At 46.7% G+C, this 20,934-nt stretch overlaps 1 protein-coding gene across 5 annotated transcripts; it reads right to left on the bottom strand.

Moving 5' to 3' along the window:
* Window positions 1-1,021: 1,021 nt before the first annotated feature.
* pkig (protein kinase (cAMP-dependent, catalytic) inhibitor gamma) lies at window positions 1,022-20,869 on the bottom strand. 5 transcript variants are annotated; one of them, XM_053424949.1, is made up of 3 exons: window positions 20,515-20,869; window positions 2,970-3,151; window positions 1,022-1,688 (listed from the first exon to the last, which is right to left on the bottom strand). In XM_053424949.1, exons 2-3 carry the CDS (start codon window positions 3,121-3,123, stop codon window positions 1,606-1,608), a joined length of 237 nt encoding a protein of 78 aa, XP_053280924.1. In that variant the 5' UTR covers window positions 3,124-3,151; window positions 20,515-20,869; the 3' UTR covers window positions 1,022-1,605. The 5 variants fall into 5 exon arrangements, with proteins under 5 accessions (XP_053280924.1, XP_053280921.1, XP_053280920.1 ...); XM_053424946.1 differs by lacking the exon at window positions 20,515-20,869 and adding an exon at window positions 19,253-19,726 and having other exon boundaries at window positions 1,022-1,685; XM_053424945.1 differs by lacking the exon at window positions 20,515-20,869 and adding an exon at window positions 19,253-19,706.
* Window positions 20,870-20,934: the final 65 nt, after the last annotated feature.

Genomic DNA, 20,934 nt, shown 5'->3' with positions numbered 1-20,934 from the left:
GTCCCGTCAGGTTCCAGTCCCGTCAGGTTCCAGACCCCTTAGGTTCCAGTCCCTACAGGTTTGACTCCCGTCAGGTTCCAGACCCGTCAGGTTCCAATAGAGCAGAGTCTGTGTCAGGTTCCAGTCCCGTCAGGTTCCAGTCCCGTCAGGTTCCAGACCCCTCAGGTTCCAGTCCTGTCAGGATCCAGTCCCTACAGGTTTGACTCCCGTCAGGTTCCAGACCCATCAGGTTTCAGTCCCATCAGGATCCAGTCCCGTCAGGTTCCACTGGAGCAGAGTCCCTGTCAGGTTCCAGTCCCGTCAGGTTCCACTGGAGCAGAGTCTGTGTCAGGTTCCAGTCCCGTCAGGTTCCAGTCCCGTCAGTCACAGATCTGAGGCTGCAGGGAAACAGACGCAGCAGCAGACTGGACAGACGTGGTCTGGTCTCATGCATCTGCAGTTTAGATGATTTTATTAGGTGTAGATCCAAGTGCAAATCTGGATCTGGTGAATTTCAATGTGTTTTCATGGGGAGACTTGGTGGAGGCTGTTGGCTCAGAATGAGAATCCACTGTTCCTAATAAAGAGCTCAGGGGGTGTGCATATTATTAATCAAACTAATCGTGGATATAAAGATGAAATTTCCTCACCCCTTGTTTTTAAAAAGATCGGTACGACTCACCACGTCATTGGAGCGGAGATGGAGCAGGTCGTCCTCTAACCAGGAGGCCGGCGGTTCGATTCCACCCATAGATAGACTGAGTGTGAATGTGTGTGTGAACGGAAAAGAAACTGATCTTTAAAAGATCTTTGAGCCGTCATCCAGACGAAAGAAGCTCGGTATCAGAACAGAGTATCTACCATAAAGACTGAGGTGGAAGAGTAAACTCTGGATTCCCGTGTGTGTGCTAAAGTAAACAACCACTGTGCGCAGGAAAGATTTGTGGATCTGGAACGACTCAGAGCTGAAGACGATAATCATGCTTCCACCGGGACCCCCCCCCCCCACAGCACTTGAAAACCATAGAATGGAAAATATTGCAGCAGTTCATAGTTATTTTATTACACAAAGAAAATTGCTATCACAAAGTTATCACTGAACATTTAGCAATAAATATGACGTCCGCACACGACAGCTTTAACCGCGACTATGTTTGTTACAAAAAGAAAAGAGAAACGACTCGATGATGAAACCGAACAACAAGGTCACAAACTCACACACGGACATGAAAGGAAAATGACACGTAGATGATTATGAATATTCACTCGAGGACACGGCTCCATATCAGTTTGGAGCCGTGTTTGAGTTCATCTCCACAGACGTGAATCCAGAGTTTCTGTGCTTTCTTGTCCGGTCGGGAAAAACAAACGAGTAGCAGAGTCTGAAGAAGAAGAAGAAGAAGAAGAAGCGTCTCCACTGTCTCTTCTGTTCTGGTCCTCATGTTTCAACAGGGTCCAATGAAAAGCTGAACATCCAGAGCGGTGGACGCTGGGACCAGGCCGGCAGCGAGCCGAGGTGTCTCGTGTCCGGTTGGAAAAAACACTCTCTCTCTCCGTTCTCCACTTTCTCCCCTCTCCACCCTTCTCTCCTCGGCTCGGCCCCCATCTGTCTCCGCCCGGCTGGGTTTAGGACGGGCCTCCACTTCCCTGGGCGTCTTGGCTGGTGGAGCCCTCGGCCTCAGGGGCTGGGGAGGCCCCTGGGTCTCCTTCTGGGGGGGGGGGGGGGGGGGGGGGGGGCACACACAAAGAAATGCATCAGTCAGTGATAGAGCAACGTGATCTAGTTCAGGTGCTCACCTGGAGCTGGGCTGCTCTAATCATGTGACCTGCCTCACTCACCACAATCCTCTATCACACTCCATCCTCAGACATGACCTCAGGAGGATGTCTGGAGAATTGTGTCCGGACTTTCTCTGGAATTTGCTTTTTACACATTTTTACACCTACAGCAGGAGATTCTCGGCTCAGACACGTTTACCAAAGCATCTTCTGCAGACTCTTAACCAGGGGAGTGACCGGAGGAGGTCAGCAGAGAATCCGGAGGCTCTCACTTCCATATTTGCGGTCACTCTCTGGAGAAGATCAGAGGATATCTCCGGAGAGCAGCGATACACACTGGCACAAAGAGGCTGTTTATTCAAGATCATATCTGGGGAAGTGATGAGGCCTCACCACGTTCTGCTGCTGCGATAAACATGTGTCTGACTGAAAAGCTTTCAGCGTTAACAGCGGGGAATCAATCTGCTCTCAGGCGCCGGAGAGAAATAAATAATGAGAATCCTGAGGAAGGAACTACAACTTCCTGTAGCAGCACAGTGTCAGCATGATATGAGATTATTACGAAATATGAGGCCTCCCACCAGAGCCGTGTTAAGTTTGAGTTAAAGCGGTCAAACTGGTTATCGTGACATGGGAGACTTTTCTTTTCTTTGACTGAGGGGGAAGTCAGGAGGAACAAGGATGTGACACACAACCTGCTGGTGGGACACTTGCGTCATATTCAGACATGTTCCTCCTGAGACCACAAGTCTGCGTCTGGAGATCTGGAGATCTGGTTCCTTCAAGTTCCTCAGAGACTGAAGATTAGATCAAACTAACAATCAGACAATCATCCAATGTCATCGTGCGTCATAGTTCCTCGTTTGCCGTGAACTCTGGGTAAATTAGGAGGAAATGACGTCAAACCACTCGGCCGTATTCACGTTCTTCCCTCTGGAACAATTGGACAATTAAAGGATAATTGACTGAGAGAATTCAGCGAACAATGTGCTAAACTAGAATAACCTGACTCATACGAGGCCACAGTGACCTTTGACCTTTGCTTCAGGTTGTGCCCATAGTTCTACAGGATGCAGAGATACCTGGACAAATGCATATTTAACCTATGGATGATGTTAAATTGCTCCCACACACACACAAGCAGAATAATAAAGACATATCCAACCCTACAGTCTGAACGTCTACCTTCTGATGTCCAGCTGTTTACTGACCTGCAGCCTTCAGGTCCATCCCCGCCAGGTCTTTGCTCAGGTCACTGGTGCTGGCCGTGGATTTCTCCTGCCCTTCGATGTCGGGCACTGCGTTCCTGCGGCCTGTGCGATCACAGTTGATGAAGTCCGAGTACGACGTCTCCACGTCCATCATCTGTCCATGACCAGCGCTCGCATTACACCTGCAGGGGGGGGGTGGAGGAGAGAGGCGGGGACAGTGAGAGGAGCTGCGGAGGTGTTGCAAGAAGCACATAAATCACCCTGCTGTCTGTGGAGCCCGTGGGAGGAAGCATTACTGTGTCCTGGGCTTTTCTACTTCCACACAAGAACACTGGCTACACACAGAGAATGATCACCGAGCTCAGGTGTTTCACTTCTATTTCTGCACGCAAATTAACAACACAACCCTGCATCAAACCATCAAACCTCCTCCACTTCTCCACTGGTCTGTTCTACGTCCTGCAGGTCCTGACACAGCACGGGTTCCACACAGAAGAGGAGGCAGAGGCAAAGAGGTTTAAACCGTCTGAAGAACAAAGACACGGGCGGGGCCACAGAAGAGTCAAGCTCCCATTTGCCTTTCACTCCTCCGCCGTTTCCTGTTCTCAGTCCATATTTAACTAGGTCATGGATCCTGCCAACCACTGACTGCACAGCTGGGAACTCCCCGGAGAGGAGAGGACCAAAAGTGAGACTGCTCCAGAAAACACGAGGAGAAAGAAAGAAAAGATAGAAACTGCAAAGAAAGACTGCAAATGTCAAAACAGCTGCTCCTACATCTTCAGTCCCTGGAGACCCCCCCGCACCCCGACCGGGCGGCACAGACAGCAGAGGCCTCACTGCTCCCTGTGTGTATGTGTGTGTGTGTGTGTGGAGGGGGGGGGGGGGGTGTTAAGCTGGTGGCAGCCTGTTTTCAGTTGGAGTCTTATCCAGACTTTTGTACTCGACACAATCGCACTTGCAGAGAGAGGAGGTTCTTCTCTTTGAGCTGCAAAGAACTTTTTTATCTTCACATTTGCACACCACACTTTTCATGGCACAGTGACAGATCTATTTTATTATTTATTTATTTATTCACCTGACAGTGTGGGAATAGGACCTGGCACAAATTCTGAGTCATTTTTACTTTATTTGTTTATCTATCTGGCAGTAAGAGTTTAGTCTGCACGCAGCTCCAGGACAAACCTACCCCAGGTTGTGGGTTGTGTTTTAATTGCTGCTTGAAACACTGTTATTTCCCTTTTGGGATTAATTAAGTATCCATCTTTCTATCTATCCATCTATCTATCTGTCTATATATCTATCTCTCCATCCATCTCTCCATCTATCTATCTATGGGCAGCTACAAACCTGCAGCATGTAACACCAGGACCGTGACAGAAGCCGAGCAGCGACTCTATGAATCCTTAAGAGACACAGAGGTGGTTGGACCCCCGAAGGGAAACGACCAAAAGAATGGGAGAGGAACAAAAAGAAGCTGGCAGCTACAGACACGCTGACCCGGGGCCAGTTTGTTCCCAAACGCTTTCACTCACATTCTGTTATTCAAAGGGCTCTCTCTCTCTCTCTCTCTCTCTCTCAAAAGGAAGCAGCCCGGGTCGCTCCCCGAGAGGTCACGGTTGGGGATTTTGAAACTCACAGTCAGGGGCAGTGTTCGAGTCCCCGTGGGTAAGAGAGCGGTACCTCAGGAAATGTCACTGTGTTCTGTGTGGCTGCCATTTCCCCGCCGAGCGCTCGCACCCGACACCAGAGCCGCTCTGAGTCTCCGATAGAGCAGCCGGTGGTGAGCTCCTCTGACCTCCATGCCACCGGGCCCGTGGAGTCACTACTGAGCGTCTCTCACAGGTTCATAATTACACTTTCTACCTTTTTCCACATGCTCCAGTTCAAACAACTGAGACGTTCACTGATTAGTGAGGCGTCGGAGGAGAACACGTGACTCTGATCATTTCCTTTACATTTAGATTCAAGTCTGTATCTGTGCTCCAGATAAATCAAGATGTTGAACAATCACAAACTTATTCTCATCGGATCGTGAAGGTTTCTCGTCTTTGTGCTGCTGCTGGTGTTAACTTCATATTTACTGTAACGGTGGAAAACACAGACTGTAAATAAAGATGGATGTCATAACAGCTCCCAAAAGTGGAGCCAAAGAACCTCGATCGCCCCCTGGTGGCAGGCTGCAGCATAGGTCATAAACACTGCCTGCTCCATGTTAGTGGACGGGACGAAACTAAAAAGTAAACGTCAAATAAATGTTCATCAAAGATTGTTTCTGTCATTACAGGTCGATTATTAATCAAACTGATGTTTCTTCAAATGTTAAATCTTCCAAAGAGTTTTGGGCTTAATTAGTTAATTTATCCCGAAACATCATGATTGACATCTGACTCGTGATTGGCCGACTGTGTGCATGTCAGTGGTAGAAACTCTGCCTTTAAATTGCAGCTCCTGTTAAATGAAAACAAACCAATCATGATGTAAGAATCATCAAACCTGCGACTGTGATTTCACTAAAGGATCTAAACACAACCAGCAGCGCCCGTATTACAACAACAGTGTGGGTGTGTGTGTGTTTGTCATGTATGTGTGTGTGTGTGTGTGTGTCTGTGCGTGTGTGCCGTGTTATGTTTGCCTTTTTCTACTCCACTGGCCCAGTTGTTATGCCGCTTATGAGAGCTCCATCAAATTGCCATTTGTTTGTTTAATTAGTCGGCTTGCCTGCGCATGTGGATCCAGTCCCACCATGAGATCATTAACAGGTTTCCATGGAGGGACCACAATGATGATGATGATGATGATGATGTTGTTCCGCCCGCTGCTCTTCAGCACGTGTTGACACTCCTCTCTGCCCGGCGGCCGGCCTCAGCTGTGGTAGAAGCAGTTTAACGACGCCGCATTTTAAAAATCACATTATCTCGATAACCGCGGCGCTCGCTGAGATGATGGAGTTGTTTTCATGGCGCCGGTCGACTGAGGCAGCGTCGGATTCTGTTCTTCACCTGCTGCGATTGTTCTGATGCAAATAAACACGTGAGGTCACGTGACACCAGCAGATGAGAAACAGACGACTTTGTGCATGAACTCGAATCAGCTCATTAAGAAGAAGAAGAATAGAAAAGTCACTCACCATCAAGAGCAACACTCAATAATTAGATTATAGTTATGATAAGTCTTTATAGGGAAATAAATAAAACTGAATACTTTAAATGATAAATGATTTAAATCATTAAAAATACATTTTATATTAGAATTTGTCAAGTTTAACGCAGATTTATACAACTGATAGAATCTTGTTTTTCTGTTAACTTTTTCTTCTGCCATTACTTCTAAATGATTATTTTATCTGTTGCCTTTAGAAATTCTAATGAGATTATATCAACTTGCTTCTTGGCTTTGATTATGTTTTCTTATTTTCTATTATTTGTTCTAAGGTGCCATATAAATCAAGTTATTATTATTATTGTCATACAAGTTTCTTGGTAAATAGTAAATATGTCTAAATTAAGAAAAACTAAGAGATGAGACGAGATGTGTAGTCTGTATTAATATTTGCAGGGGAAAAAAACTATAAAATCTTGATCATAGTTCTATGTACTATAGTAGAATTTGTGTTTTCTTTTTAATTACAGCTCTTTATATCCGATATCAGAAGAATGTTTAACTCCTTATATCGGTATCAGCCTCGTTGGGCTTCTTCTCTCCACCCTCCAGAAACAGTGACAGTCTCAAAGAGCGTGTCCTACTTAGATAAAAGGAAGTCTTTGTGTTACAGAGGGAAACTCGACACAGCAGCAACTGGAAACACGAGCAGCTGACAAACGTCACAGGTGTTGTATTTTCACTCCGGACAACAACAGCTCAATCGTCTGAGGGAAACCGCCGCAGCTGAACTCGGCCTCACCCCCCCCTCTGCACCCTGGATCCTGTCCAACCTCCCTCTCTCTCCCTCCCTCCCTCTCTCTCTCTCTCTGCAGTCACCTCAGGAAAACATCCCCTTCGTGAAGGAGCTGCATTATCTCATCTACACAAAAAGGCCCCTAACGTGATCGTGAGCGAGAGGAGAGGCTGAACAAAGGGTTCCACGAGGCTGCAGGTTCCAACACGAGACACATGAGGAGCAGGAGAGGTTCAGGTCTTCAGAGGTGAAGGAGTGAACATGAGTCAGCAGAGTCACTCACACTGGAACCATTAGAGAGACACACCCACCATCATCCCACTGGAGCCTTTTAAGCCTGATTTGTGCATAATAAACTCACATTATCTGCATTGACTCACAAAGAGCGGCTCCCCCCCCCCCCCCGCCCCCCGATATGATTCCATTAGCGCCGTCTTCAGGACCAGTTTCCAGCCTGTCGACTGGTTTCACTGGGGAGGTGAAGAGGCTCCACGTGACTGAGCTTCACCTGCTGCGCGTGGCAACGTGGCCATGTTTCCATTTGGCCTTTTCCACCTTGATGATCGATGAACCGTCTTTACGACTCTGAGCTGAACGAGAGCGAACATGAGACGGACCCGGGAAACAGTCATTTTCTATAAGGATTCATCTGTCGTTCCTGTATTGTTAAGAAACCCTGAATAAAAAAAAAAAACTGTGATTTGCTCATAAACTGATTATTAATTTGCAAATTTATGATGATCAAGTGCTTTTTGTTGTTTTTGAAGCAAATTTACAACACAATGGATAAAAAAAGATGTTATGCTTCTGTTTAAAGTAAACTTCATAACTCTGACATTATGGACAAATGATCAAATGACCCAAGGAAATAATCAGTTGATTATTCCTTGGGTCCGCCCCCACACCTCGAGGATGTGTTAAATTAACACATTATATTATATTATACTTCATTACATTCCATATTGCAATTTGACACTATTCACTGTTTTGCATTTTGCATTTCACTTTTGACATCTTTTACATATTTTTATTTAGATATGTTCTAAATAAATGTTACTTTGTATAAATATTAGAAAAAGTGAGTAAATAAGAAGTAAATAGTGAGTAAATATATATAAATATATTTTTTTTTTATAGCTTTTCTTATGTGTGTTGTATCTATTGTAGGGATGTCCCGATACAACTTTTTCACTTCCGATACGATACCGATATTGTAGCCTTGAGTATTGGCCGATACCGATATCAATACGATACGATATAGGCACAAATCATACATATATTTATTCCTTATTTTGTTGTGTGGAATGTTAGAAAAGGCTTGATAAAGTGATGTTACTGTTACTGATGTTGTAGTGATATAACAGAAAACAATAGTCAGCAACAGTAGGTATAGGAAAAACTGACCCATGTATTATTAACCAATTGGTTACATAAATTTTAACCTTCAACATAAGAGTATTACCTCAACAAATCCAATGAAAACAAAATGTTATATTTAAAGTGCAAAATAACCACTGGTTACCAACATCATTATACAATTGAATAGAATAAATTAAATTTTAAAGTGCAAACAATTCAAGTTCACTTCAGTTATTTTTCTACTGTCAGCATATGTTGGAAACAACTGTGGGCAGGGACAAAAACAACAAAAACTGTAGGAATAATGTAGCGAGGTTCGAGGTGCTCCATTAAGCGTTTAAACCCGACATTACTCACCACCGACAGGGGCTGGTCATCAAGCACAATAAACTGGGCTATCTTTTCTGTTATGGCCATTGCCTTTTTGCTGTCCCGTGGTAGTTTGTCATAGCCTGGATGCCAGACGAATTTAGCCCCGCCCACAACAGATTTGGTCGGGCAGTTCGGTCTGGGGTCGCTCCATTGGGAAAAAATTATGGCCGGACTGGGCCAATCAGATTGTCAGGGCGGGCTTTATACGATGATTGACAGATGATCAACGGTGACGTAATCAACCACGTCACCAAAGTGCCCTCGGGTTGAATTCGTTTTCAACAAACATGCCTGCCGCTGGCGAGCTGAGATGTGTAGATGCTGCCATTGAGTCTGTTTTAGAAGACATCGACAGCGCATTCATTTTGAAAGAGGAACACAGAACGTGGAGGCGACGCCAGAGCACCGCGCTAATCCCTATCGCCCCGGCGCTTGGCTGTTCACACCGGACACTGAAGCGACGCTGAACCGCCGGGCAGCGCTAATAATATCACCCGTTGATCCAGTAGATCGCTGCACGGCTTTGTGCCGGTCACACCGGAGGCTGAAGCACCGCGCTGCACCAAGGCTGCCTCGCGGTGCTTCAGCCTCCGGTGTGACCGGCACAAAGTTTTAACATGGGAGTGGATGGGAGCCAGCTGTTATTTAAGGCTTGGCGCTGCGCTGAAGCGTCCGGTGTGAACCCGGGTTAGTAAATAACTCACAATGCGTTGCTTAGCATACGTCACATACTACGTTGCTCTGATTGGTTGTAGGTCTATCCAATTGAGCGAAATACTTCCACACAGCCGACATCACTACACCTTGCTGCAGGCACACACGTTGTCGTTGTTGTGATCACGTGGGCTGTGCATGCTGGATCAGAGACGCTCTTCTTCCGCGGCCGGCACCAACGTTAATTAAGGGGCATTACCACCTACTGTGTTTGAGTGTGATCAAACCAGAGTCACCTATTATAGAAGTCCTGTAGCGGTAAATGGACAGCTTATATCGGAGCGCTTATATCGGAGTTTTTAGATTCAGTCCGATAAAATCCGATATTCACTTTTTTGGCTGATATCGGACTGATTTCCGATATCAATATCGGATCGGGACATCCCTAATCTATTGTGCTTTTATGTTCATTGTATGCACCAATAACCAGAGCAAATTCCTGGTAGGTGTAAACCTACTTGGCAATAAATACTTTTTGATTCTGATTCTGATTCATGAAAATAATCCTTAGCTGCAGTTTCCCAGTGACCTGGCATCAAACCCTCACTTTAGAGAAGCTGAAACCGGAGTGTGTTTATCATTTCTACTCAAATCATCAGATAAACGTTACAGTAAAACCACTTTTTCCATTAATCAACTAATAATCTTGTCTGTAATCAAACCCCCAGAGAAGGAGGAGGCTCACCGACTCTCCTGTGGGCGAACGAATCATCCAGAAGGAAAACACTCACATCAGGATAAAAGTTAACAAGTCTCTTACCGAAGTATCAGAGTCGCTGCCGGACGCCTACAAGCAGAACCAAACTACTTCAGAGCGATTCATCCCAATCCGTTCCCCCTCCAGATCCCAGTGCTGCACAGGGAGAGCAGCATCACACTGGTGTGGCTCCTGCTCGCTGCCGCTCGGCCCCCCCGTCCGCTGAGGTCTGGCTCTGTTCACATGATGTCAGCAGCTGCCAGGTCCACGACGCGGAGTCCAAACACAAGGGAGCTGTATTTCCTCATCGGGAACAGCATTGTTGTTCCTCTTCCTCCCATAAATAAATAAAAGCCCTGACCATTCAACTGTGCTGTGTGTATTTGCCCCACATCCTTCCTCTTCTACTGGGACCCACTGGGGCTGAAGGCCTTATTTCCCCTGGTGGAGGGGATATTGCCACTCGCCTCTGCTCTTCAATACTCGGCCGTTTTTTACCACCTCTGTCTCGCTGGCACTTTTCAAGTCTCAGGCTTAGTATGAAGCCACAGAGGAAGTTTCCAGTTTCTCTGTCAAACAGGCAGAATTACCACCGAAAACACTGGATACTCAAGTGTCTCTCTCTGCTTCCCACTGAGCGGAGATACCGAGAACCATCACTGCCACTCTGGTATAATAATTGACGGCATTATGAATCAGCCCCGAACAGGAGATAAGAAGCCTGACCGAGGCTATTAGCATCCTGTGGAAAAGTCCTGAGTGAACTAATGAATAAAACAAAAGGCCGGGGCGAGGCTGCTTCTTCAGAAAGCTGAGGCCAAATCAAAAATCCATCAGGCTCGGACAGATTATCGCAGTGGGCGTACAGAGGGGCAGCCGGAGTCCGACTCGGAGCACTTCGGAGATCAATTCCCGGCATTTGTCTTTCGTGAGAAGAAGAAGAGGAAGCGTTCATATGGATGACAGTTCTCCAGAAGAGATTCACACCATTAAGAACATGACACTGCTGGTATGTGAAGCTGAGGAAGGCTGCAGATATAACAAATATCACTATCATCCATAAGAGCAAAAGATGATGAGGATGGACATGAGTCAGTTTATTATATTTATTTGAAACTGCACCAAATTTAACGCATTCATAAAAATCACTTCCCGAAACATCGCAATAATATTTAACCAGTAAGTCATCTTGTCAAGCAGAAGAAGAGCTTGAATTTAATTGTATGCATTATTTTAATCTTTCTTTTGGTCAAACCTCGTGAAGTTTTTATTTATTATAGTCAGAAACTAATGATATTGATCAGGCTGCTTTACGGCAATAAAAAAAACAAAAAGCTCCATCTCCGTGTTTTTAACCAGGAAGGAGAATCGGATCTCGACCTCGAGCTGGAAGCCGCTCACAGAAGATGAGGAGAAGGTCAGAGACGCAGCAACAGAAGCTTAGTGGTCATAAAAAAATCAATTCTTTACAAACCGTGTCGCTAAGTGTTTCTGTGCAGAACGTGACTGCTGCTGCTGCTGCTGAACTCGGATCAGTGCAGTCAAATTAAAACAGATTTAATCCATAACAGCTGCTCGATACCAGTTGGGTGAAGAGAGGCTGTGCACCAGGAAACAGCTTCACACACGTGTAACACTGAAGTCACAGTTTCAGGCTTCAGACACACGACTCATCGACTACAGAGACGTCCACACTGCTCAGGAGCTTCAGAGAAAACAGAGACGTTTGGAAACTATGACTCACAACCTCTTGATGATTTGGGTCTTTTAAAAAGGTCATGACATAGTCTCCACTGATTCGTCAGGCTCCTGTCACGTGACCCTCGACTGGAAGAAGCCAAAAAAAAACGCCGTCGGCCTCGGAGCCACCAGTAGAGAGCGACACGGAGAATCATTCACACGCGTTACTGAGCCTGTTGTCTTTGCCAACAGCTGTTGTGCAGTTAATTCCTGAGTTGTACAGTCACACAACTGTTAACGTGTGTTGGAGACGAGCTGTTGTAGACACACACGTGCACAGAGTATGTGAGTGGCTCACGTGTTATTGTCGTGTTGGTGTGGCCGAGGATTAAAACTGAGCCAAAACACTGATGTGGACAGTTTTGGGTTTTAAAACAAAAATGTAATAGTGTGGGTTTAGCTTCATATGTGTGTGTGTGTGTGTGTGTGTGTGTTTGTGTGTCTCCAAAAACTGCAAATGACCAAAGATCGATCATCATTTCAGAGACGAGTGTCCAGACACACGAGACCAGGTCTACGGCAGCAGCAGCGTGGCCGGCCTCAGGCTACAGGGAGTCCCCTGGTGTGTGTGTGTGTGTGTGTGTGTGTGTCTCTGTGTGTGTGAATTAATAGGATGGGTGTGACTGACAGATTCATCAACCGTCCGTGATTCACAGCTGAGTCAGGAGCAGGTGCTGGGACTGGACCCCGAAATGAGGCCGGGATTACATCCCCCCCCCCCACCGTCCAGCCGCCACCCTCCCTCACCCCCCATCCTACCCCCCCAAAAGAGCGTTCTCCCGTCTTGGTTTCCGACGCAGCACCAACTGGTCACTGGGAGTCTGCTCGATCCTCTGAGGCTTCGCAGGCCGAGCTGCTCCTCACAGATCTCATAAGCTCTGAACTCCTGAATGTGAAGCTCCCTCCGTCTCTCACAGTTAAAAACAAGTTTCATGTTCGCGGACGTGTCTGAACAGACATTCTCTGGCTCCTCGACAGGACGAGTGAATAAACGGCTTTTTGGAAGCAGCTCTGAGGGAAACAGAAGGTGACGCACGTGACGCGGCTGCAGCTCCACGTCCAGCGTGAAGATATTTACATGTGGGTGAAGCTGCTGCGTGTCTGGAAAACTACTGAGAGCCGACAGGACTTTGTTCTACGTCTGTTCTCTTCTGGTTACTCCTCAAACTTTACTTTGACTTGTAAATATTTCAATGTGGAGCTCAAAGGATTCGTTTATACGTAGGAAATAAACTTTCATTATCAATTTGACTTTAAAGTAGATTTTCTTAGCAAAAACTGACAGAAACTTTTAGATTTTCTCAGTTTGTATTGTTCTACATTTAATGTCTTTGTGGTTTCTACACATTCATTGGACATAAAAAAGCCACAGAGCAATTTGAAGATGCAAAGTTTTGATCTGGAAACGATGGTAAACATGATTATTTCTGTCTTTGTGAAAGGAAACAAAGAAAATCTACAAATATTCATGTTTGAAGTTTCAAGCCAAACCGATTAATCACAATCCAATAAATCTAATGTCACGGATCAAAGGATTAATCCAGAGGAAACGAATGTGCAACACTTCTGATGATCAATAGTTTCAGTTTATTCAAGCAAAACAATATTTGGTTCAAGACTTTAAACTGTGAAGATTTGAGCTTTTTCCTCTTTAGTGTCTTTGAAACAATAAAAATCTGTTGACCAGGAATAGATGCATCATAATGAAGATTCAAATCAAATGAAAGTCATTTATCACAACTCCTCTGCACTGATTGGTTTAAATCATAAGTCAGAAAACGACTAACGACCAAAACTGATACATTTATTTATCTTAGAAAAACATCCTCACGACTTTGAGGCTCAATGGATTAATCGAATAGCTTCAGATTATTAATGGACATTGATAAATCGATTGTTTTAATGACTTCCTGTCTCCCTGTCCTCCCCGTCTGACGTCATGGCAGCTCGGTGACACCGTGATGTGTTGTGTGCTCGGTGACTCGTCTCCCACTGTCCATTCTATCTGCTCTAATTCTACAGAGAGGTTGCCCCGCTTCTATTTCCGTCCACACATTTAACAACACGAGACCTCGGCAGGAAGCAGGTGGTTTGTTTGCCTGTGCTGTTTATGTCCCATGTCTTTCCCAGGCTCTCTGCACAGACGCACACGGGAGGAGGCGGGGAGGAGGACATAACGGGAGGACGGGGGGGGGGGGAGGAGATGAGGGGATGGAGGAGATGAGAGGGAGCAGGAGGTCTGGAGGAGGATGAAAGGATGGAAAGCAGATGAGGGACGAGTAGAGAGAAGGGCAGGGGAGTGGGGGGGGGGGACCGAAGGGAAAAGAGGGAGGATGAGCTGCAGGGAAGGAATGCCTGTATATTTATTGTGTTTGCTATATAAGGAAATATCCCTCACAGCCTCCAGTGTTTTCATTTCTTCTTTTTTGAGAAGCGGAGAAACATGGTTCATCCTCCCGGCTCCGACCGCTCAAACAGAATCTGTCATCTGGTCGTGAGCTACGTCTCTGCTCCACCTGTTAGAAGCATCTCACCCACACCTCCCTCCATCCTCTCTGATCAAACAGAACACACTCACATTCAGCCACTGCTCATCTCCAAACCTACGTGAGTTCACTAACCACCGCGCTCTTTACGCTGCGTGTACTAATGAGCTCTGATGGATTCCACTTAGCTGCAACACTGTTTGTCCTCAAGTCCAGGAGGACGTTACCTCCTTGTGAGTAAATTAAATAACAGAGCATGTTTCCCCTCTAGAGCCCTAGACCATGAAGCCATCGCTCCTCATGTTGGAGTAAAGCACAAACACCTTGAGGCTTTTCTAACGTGGCGCTCACCTGGATCCTGGATCAGCCCCCTGATCCAGGATCTGCACCCAAATTCAACAGGTTCTTCCCTGGGTGAGGCCTCAGCCCTCCACCAAACTGCATGGAGCTCGGTTCAGTACTTTTTGCATAATTCTGGTAACAAACAGACAAAAACATATATAAACATATCTATATAATAATTTGTTATATAGAGTTAATGTAGTTTATGTACAGTGAATGTCTTGTGGCTCGTTAGACTGCAGAGTGCTCACCAGCCCGTCTGCCTTCGTTTCCTCACAACTCTGGAATTTATCACTGTCAAGTGAATTTATGACATTAAAATAATTTGCTGTCAGGTTCCTGTGAGCTGCTTCTTATCAACCCTGCTTATTGTTTCCCCTCCTCTGGGATTCAGATGAAAACCTTTCCTGAAGAGCTGTGAAACATCTGAAGGCGAGCGCAGCCTGATGTTTCTCCCTCGATGGATCAAATCAAAGCATCGAGCAGATCAGCCTCCGAGTCGCTGTCAAACTGTGAAGGTCACATCGTTCCGTTTACCCTCAAGCGCTTCTCCGTCTCATCACCTCCAAAGATAATGGATTTAAGCACTGAATGGCATCACACGGAAATTAAAATGGGCCACTCCGTCTGAAACAATGAAAGCTGGTTTTAATTTGTTTTCATGACGAGGGATTCTCATCAAATCATCTCTCACTGACCTGCTGAGCCTGAAAACAGGGTCACTTTCTATTTCCAAACCAATTCACTCTCCGATCCTCCCATCGGCATCGTAAGGTTTGATTAAACGACCTCTCAGAACCGAGTGTTGATTCCAACCTGTCAACATCTGCATCTGTGGGATTGATGCTGATGCTCTGGGCCAATCACGCTGAAGCAGCAGCTGCATTAAAGGGGGGGGGGGGGGGGGGGGGGAAACCTGTCCTTCATTAACAAAGCAGAGACCGAAGAAGAGATGGAAGCCAGGAGGTAGCGAGCGAGTCACAGGGAAGTCGTCTTCTAGTGGTTGTGAGGTCGTCCATGTGCGTAACTTTGACAAGGGAGCTGATGGGAGGGGGGGGGGGGGGGGGGGGGGGGTGACCAACCCTAGCTTTAATAAACTGACTAAATGTTAGAAAACACATGTCACCATGTTGAAAAGGCAACTTCAACAAACAATGTGATTCAGGCAGAGTGGGAGACGTGGGGAGAATAGAGTTTGGACTGTTAAATAAAAGAAGTTGTGGATATTTACCATGCATCCATTTTCTGTAGCCGATTACTGTGTGCAGAGCTGTGGCCAGCTGCAGCCAATCACAGCCTTTCAACTGGAGTGGCGCTCAGCGGAGCGTTTACCTCCACTGAGGCCCCCCCCCGACCCTTAATTCAATCAAGCTGCACCAGTTCTCTGCACATTTCACATTTTCACAAGAGCCATGAATTATTCACTGTGAAATCAGGGATTCTTGAAAGAAAATCACCAAAGATTAAATGTGCTCTTCCCTGACGGACCGGCCTTCCTCCAGGTGTCATGGAAATCTGTCGTAGTTTTTAATCTTGTTGACGACAAACAAACAAACAAACAAACAAACAAACAAACAGAGAACACAACACCCGGCCGAGGCAACAAGGCTTTGGACCAAGTCGCTGCACGATTCCTCCGGCATTTTTGCACTTGGAATGAAATCCATCACACATTGAAGTGATACTCCACCCAGAAGGTATATTTAGAGTGTGGCCCGTTGACTCTCTGTGGGCGTCACATAAGTTCTGGTTTGATCTATCGGTGTAAACGGAGCCTGTAGTTTGTATCCATAGTGGGGACGGTATATTTTCATGGTGACCCACTTTCACAGCAGTTAAAGTTTCTTCTCCAGAGGAGCTCGGTGGTTCTCCTCCTGCAGATCAACGGTCTGATCTGTGCCGTGTGGCGCTCACTGTCACCATCACATGTTTCTGTTGCCCACATATGGTTAAACAGCTCCGTCCTCACACGGACACCAGCACATGTTTATGATCTGTATACGCAGCGTCTGTCTCAGCGTGTGTCTCTACGTCCACACGTCTGCTGGACGGGTTCTTTTTACGATGCAAGCTGTTTTATAAATTCACAAATCGCTTTAACTTGAGGATAGTTGAGGCATTTATATAAATGATTCATTCAACCTTGAGAAGAATGTGTAAAGTGAGCGGGGTAATAAGCTCCTGCAGCTCGACATCTGCTTCACAGAACTTAACATAAAAAATAACTTCATCATTATTTCCAGCAGCTGAATTTTGGGACAAATCCCCCGAAACTGCACAGGGACCCAGTTTGAGACTCTGTGGTGAACGGAGAGAAGCATTCAGACGCCTCAACACAAAAAAGAACCACAATCACAAAGCGTGGATGAGTCGTCGACTGCTGCACAAAGAGCCGTTCACCCGTTCACCCAAAGTTCAGTGAAACTCGGCTCAGCTCACAGAACCTGGAGATCAGTTGTGTTTCTATTGTTCCTGATCATTCAAAGTTCATCCATATTGAACATATCACGTGTCCATATTTGACTTCACTTCCATGGGCCCTTAACATCACACATGACAAGTGTGAAGCTGATCAGATGAACGGTTCTCGAGTTTCGTGTGACACACAAACAGACCGATTCTCGAATAACTAGCCAATAAAGATAAAGATGCTAATATTAGCTGGTGGCTCAGGAGGTTCATGTCGAGTCCTGCTATTTAAAGAACCTGTATCATTATTCAAGAGAAGGTGTCGGTGATATCTAAGTTATTATTATCATTAAATGTCAGAAAGATAATGAGCTACTTAGCAGTAGTAGTATCATTATTAAAGCAGGACTTTATATAAAAGGTGCTTCTCAGTGAAAAGAACCTTAACACAGGAGAAACTAGTTTGGTAATGAAGCGTGTTTGTACATGAACTGTTCTTCTCTCATAAAAACCTGTTTCTGTGTGGAAAAGGTAAATGAAATCACCGATAATGTATCTGATTCCAGAAATGTTCTACATTCATTAACTAAATTCAGATTCTAGAAGAAAAGTCAAAATGCAGCTTTGACCACCAGGACAATAGACTGTTAAAATAATCCTTTCATCATAAGCAGAGTCTCAGGCAGCGCTGGGGAACATCTCAGTAAACCAGAAAGCCTTGTAGGTCTGTCACACGAGATGATGAAGGCCGGGCTGACGGCGCTCGTCTTCTCCTCGTGGGGACGTCAGGGAGCTAAAAGCAGAGGAGCTTAAGTCCTCTGCGCACAGAGCAAAGAATGTGGCAGGAGGTCAGCGCCGTTGAACTGAGAAATCCCCGTCCACAGTACATGTGCACATCAAACCCATGATTACACAGAGGGAAGCAAAAAATAGACCTGGAGCGATGTGTTCACATCGGATCAGAGCCTGTTGTTCTCTGCTGCATCTCAAACGTGGGATCTCAACCAAGTCTAGAAAGCTCTCCAACCACTTCTGAGAATAGATTGCTATTTCCACCCAGAGCGGGTAATGACCAGTGCTTATTGCAGGAAAGCGTTGAATCCAGCTTCCTCTGGTTCCCATTAAAACCAGTGTATTCGCCAGCAACAACATTACAAAGATCTAATTTAACCTTCAGTGGAGCGGTCTGATGAGCACTTGTGGAAAAAGGGAAGCACACAGTCACTCTACTGGCTCTCAGCGCCGGGGTTTAGGGGTTCGAATGTTCTCAGAGTCATCGTGTTATTGTTGGCCGGCCTCAGCAGGAGAAGAAAGCTCTGCCATTTGCAGAAGGAGTTGGAGTTGGAGGAGGAGGAGGAGGAGGAGGAGGAGGAGGAGAATGCTGCTGCTGAGTGCATTCTTCATGCAGCAGTGCAGATAATACAAATTTACTTGCACGACTTCATTACTCATCTTCTAGCTGCTTTCTGAACGTCACAGATCAGAAGATGCACGAGGGCCTCTGAGGACGAGCAGGACATGTCCTCTCAGCAGTGAGTGGTCCCCCCCCCCGCGCCCCATGTTGTGTGTCAGTGAATGTGAGTGAGACGCAGTAGGGAAGGTTGTGTCAGAGGTCAGCAGGACATATGTGTGTGTGTGGGTGTGTCTCAGGGAAGAAGGTTTTCTAGCATCACTGTCCTACACCCCCCCCCCCCCCCCCCAGCCCCTCTGAAGGACACCAGACCATGTTTGGTTTGTTCAGACAGGAGAGGAGACGAGGCAGACACACTCAAACACACACACACACACATCTGCACAGATTTAATCTCTAATTCTTAATCCCCTAATGACTTTTAGTTTTTTTCCCAATAATGTCCAAAGATCTCTCAGCTCTTCAATGTCAAAGTTGTGTCTTGGAGAGAAGCACCAGACACATTCACCTTCAGCTGCAGCTCCTGGGAGAATATATGCAAACACGGTGAGAATCTCTTTTGGCATTTATCATTTTTTTCCCGAGCTGACGTTATCATAAATAATCTAAAATTAGCTTTGTGCCTTTGTCTGGAAGGAAGATTACACAAGAATAACTGAAGGGGTTTCCAGGAAAACATGTTTCAATTCATGGATCTTGATGAAAAGAAATCAGACGTGTTTAGTGGACGTCATCGATGCCCACACATGCTCCTGGTGAATCCTGCTGGGAATCCCCTGCTCTGCTAAAGTCTGTACAAAGTCCGGAGCCGCTCACCTGAACATTCACACCTTCACCTCCTCCGGAGCGGCTCACCTGAACATTCACACCTTCGCCTCCTCCGGAGACAAAGCAGAGGAGCTCCACCGTCCAGTGCACCTCCTCACTCCGTCGTCTCCATCGACCGGGAATCACATCGCTGCCTGTTTTTCCTTTCAGACTCAAATGTCACTGGTGATGTGCAACACTTTCCCTGAGCCACGAAATGCCAAACCATTACAAATCACGGTCCCACCCTGGTAACACAGTTTGTTAAGCCTCAACACTCTGGTTGTGTTACAGAGAAGCTGGAGAACCGGTCCTCCTGCGGAGCTGCCTCCTCTGAACCAGAAGAGTGGGTTGTGTGCAGGTGGCCGAGCTCAGGAGGAGCTGAGCTGTGGTGACAGGCCACAGAGAAGCAAACCACAGGCGAGCAGCCAGTGTTTGTTTGCACCAGGGCCTTTGCCCAGTAACTGGCACTTGCCCAGCAACACTCACACAAAGTGGGGGGTCTCCGGCTGCTTGCCCTCTCCACCACCAGCAGCACCAGCAGCACCAGCAGCAGCCTGCTGCTCAGTCCCAGTCAGACGTCTTTTCACAAGACGACTCTGGACTGAACTAGAAAGACGAGCTGCGTCCTCAGAGTTACTGAGAGGAGAGTTAGGACACACAGCAGGACGGGGTGGGTTAGAGTTAGGGCTGGTTAGGTTTATGATAGGTTAGGTTAAAGTATGGGTCTAGTAATCAGGTTAAGGTCAAGGGTTAGAGTTAGGTTAAGGTTAGGAACTGTGGTTTAGGTTTGATCAAGTGTCCAGGAAATCAATGCAAGTAAATGTCCACAGCTGTGTGTGTGTGTGTGTGTGAGTGTCTGTGTGTATGTGTATGTGTGTGTGTGTGTGTGGAGCTGTCATGAGCTAAACTGTGTGGGAAGGACGTGCATGCCAGCCCTTCACACAAACACACACACACACACACACACTACACACTACACACACACAGACTGTCCATGTACACAAACACACTGCACACACACCGACACACACACAGCGGGCTACGAGCACAATGGCTCCACTTGCCTGCCTCGAACATACACGGAACATACATGTGAAATAACACGAACGTGCACATTAACCAGCGTCGTTCCGTCAGACACGATCCGTGCGCGCGGCCGTGCACACACACACACACACACGCACACACACACACAGGAGGAAAATGTCCCGGTGGAGAAAAATAAAAAAAGGGCAGAACCGGTCGTGACTCTGCAGCTCCACGCGCACGAGCTCGTCGCTCCGTGCACAACAAAGACCTCCACTCACCTTGGCCGGGTCTCCTCCGGTTCTCCACTTGTCACAACGGGGATCTGACACCATGGATCCGCAGTAAGTTCCCAGGCGGGCGGGCTCAACCGAGGCAACCGGGCCGGAGCCGGACCAGGAGGTGGAGCTGGACCAGGAGCTGGAGCAGGAGCTGGAGCTGGAGCAGGAGTCGGTGGATGTGATGGATCAGGGACCGTGTGGTGGAGACGCGTTAACAGCCTCCTCCTCCTCTCCCTCCTCCTCTTCCTCCTCCTCCTCTTCCTCCTGCTGCTGCGGGGTGTTTTCTCATGGCACCGACGGCAAACGACGAGGAAAAGGTTGTGTCTTCGAACAGCTGTTTTCCAAAATGGAGTTAGTCGTGTCTGAGCCAATCAGAACTCGCCTGTGGAGGCTCCCACTCCTCTGTGGGCTGGAGGACTC

Source organism: Pleuronectes platessa, chromosome 6, assembly GCF_947347685.1.
Source record: "Pleuronectes platessa chromosome 6, fPlePla1.1, whole genome shotgun sequence".
NCBI lineage: Eukaryota > Metazoa > Chordata > Actinopteri > Pleuronectiformes > Pleuronectidae > Pleuronectes > Pleuronectes platessa.
Note: the sequence above shows the minus strand (reverse complement) of the source record. Positions and strands in the feature narration are given on the sequence as shown.

What these genes read in the sequence shown, in the direction of transcription:
- pkig (XM_053424945.1), bottom strand. An exon ending in GATGGACCTGAAGGCTGCAG is followed by an intron (nt 1,689 to 2,969) that starts GTCAGTAAACAG and finishes CCCCCCCCCCAG; the next exon opens with AAGGAGACCCAGGGGCCTCC.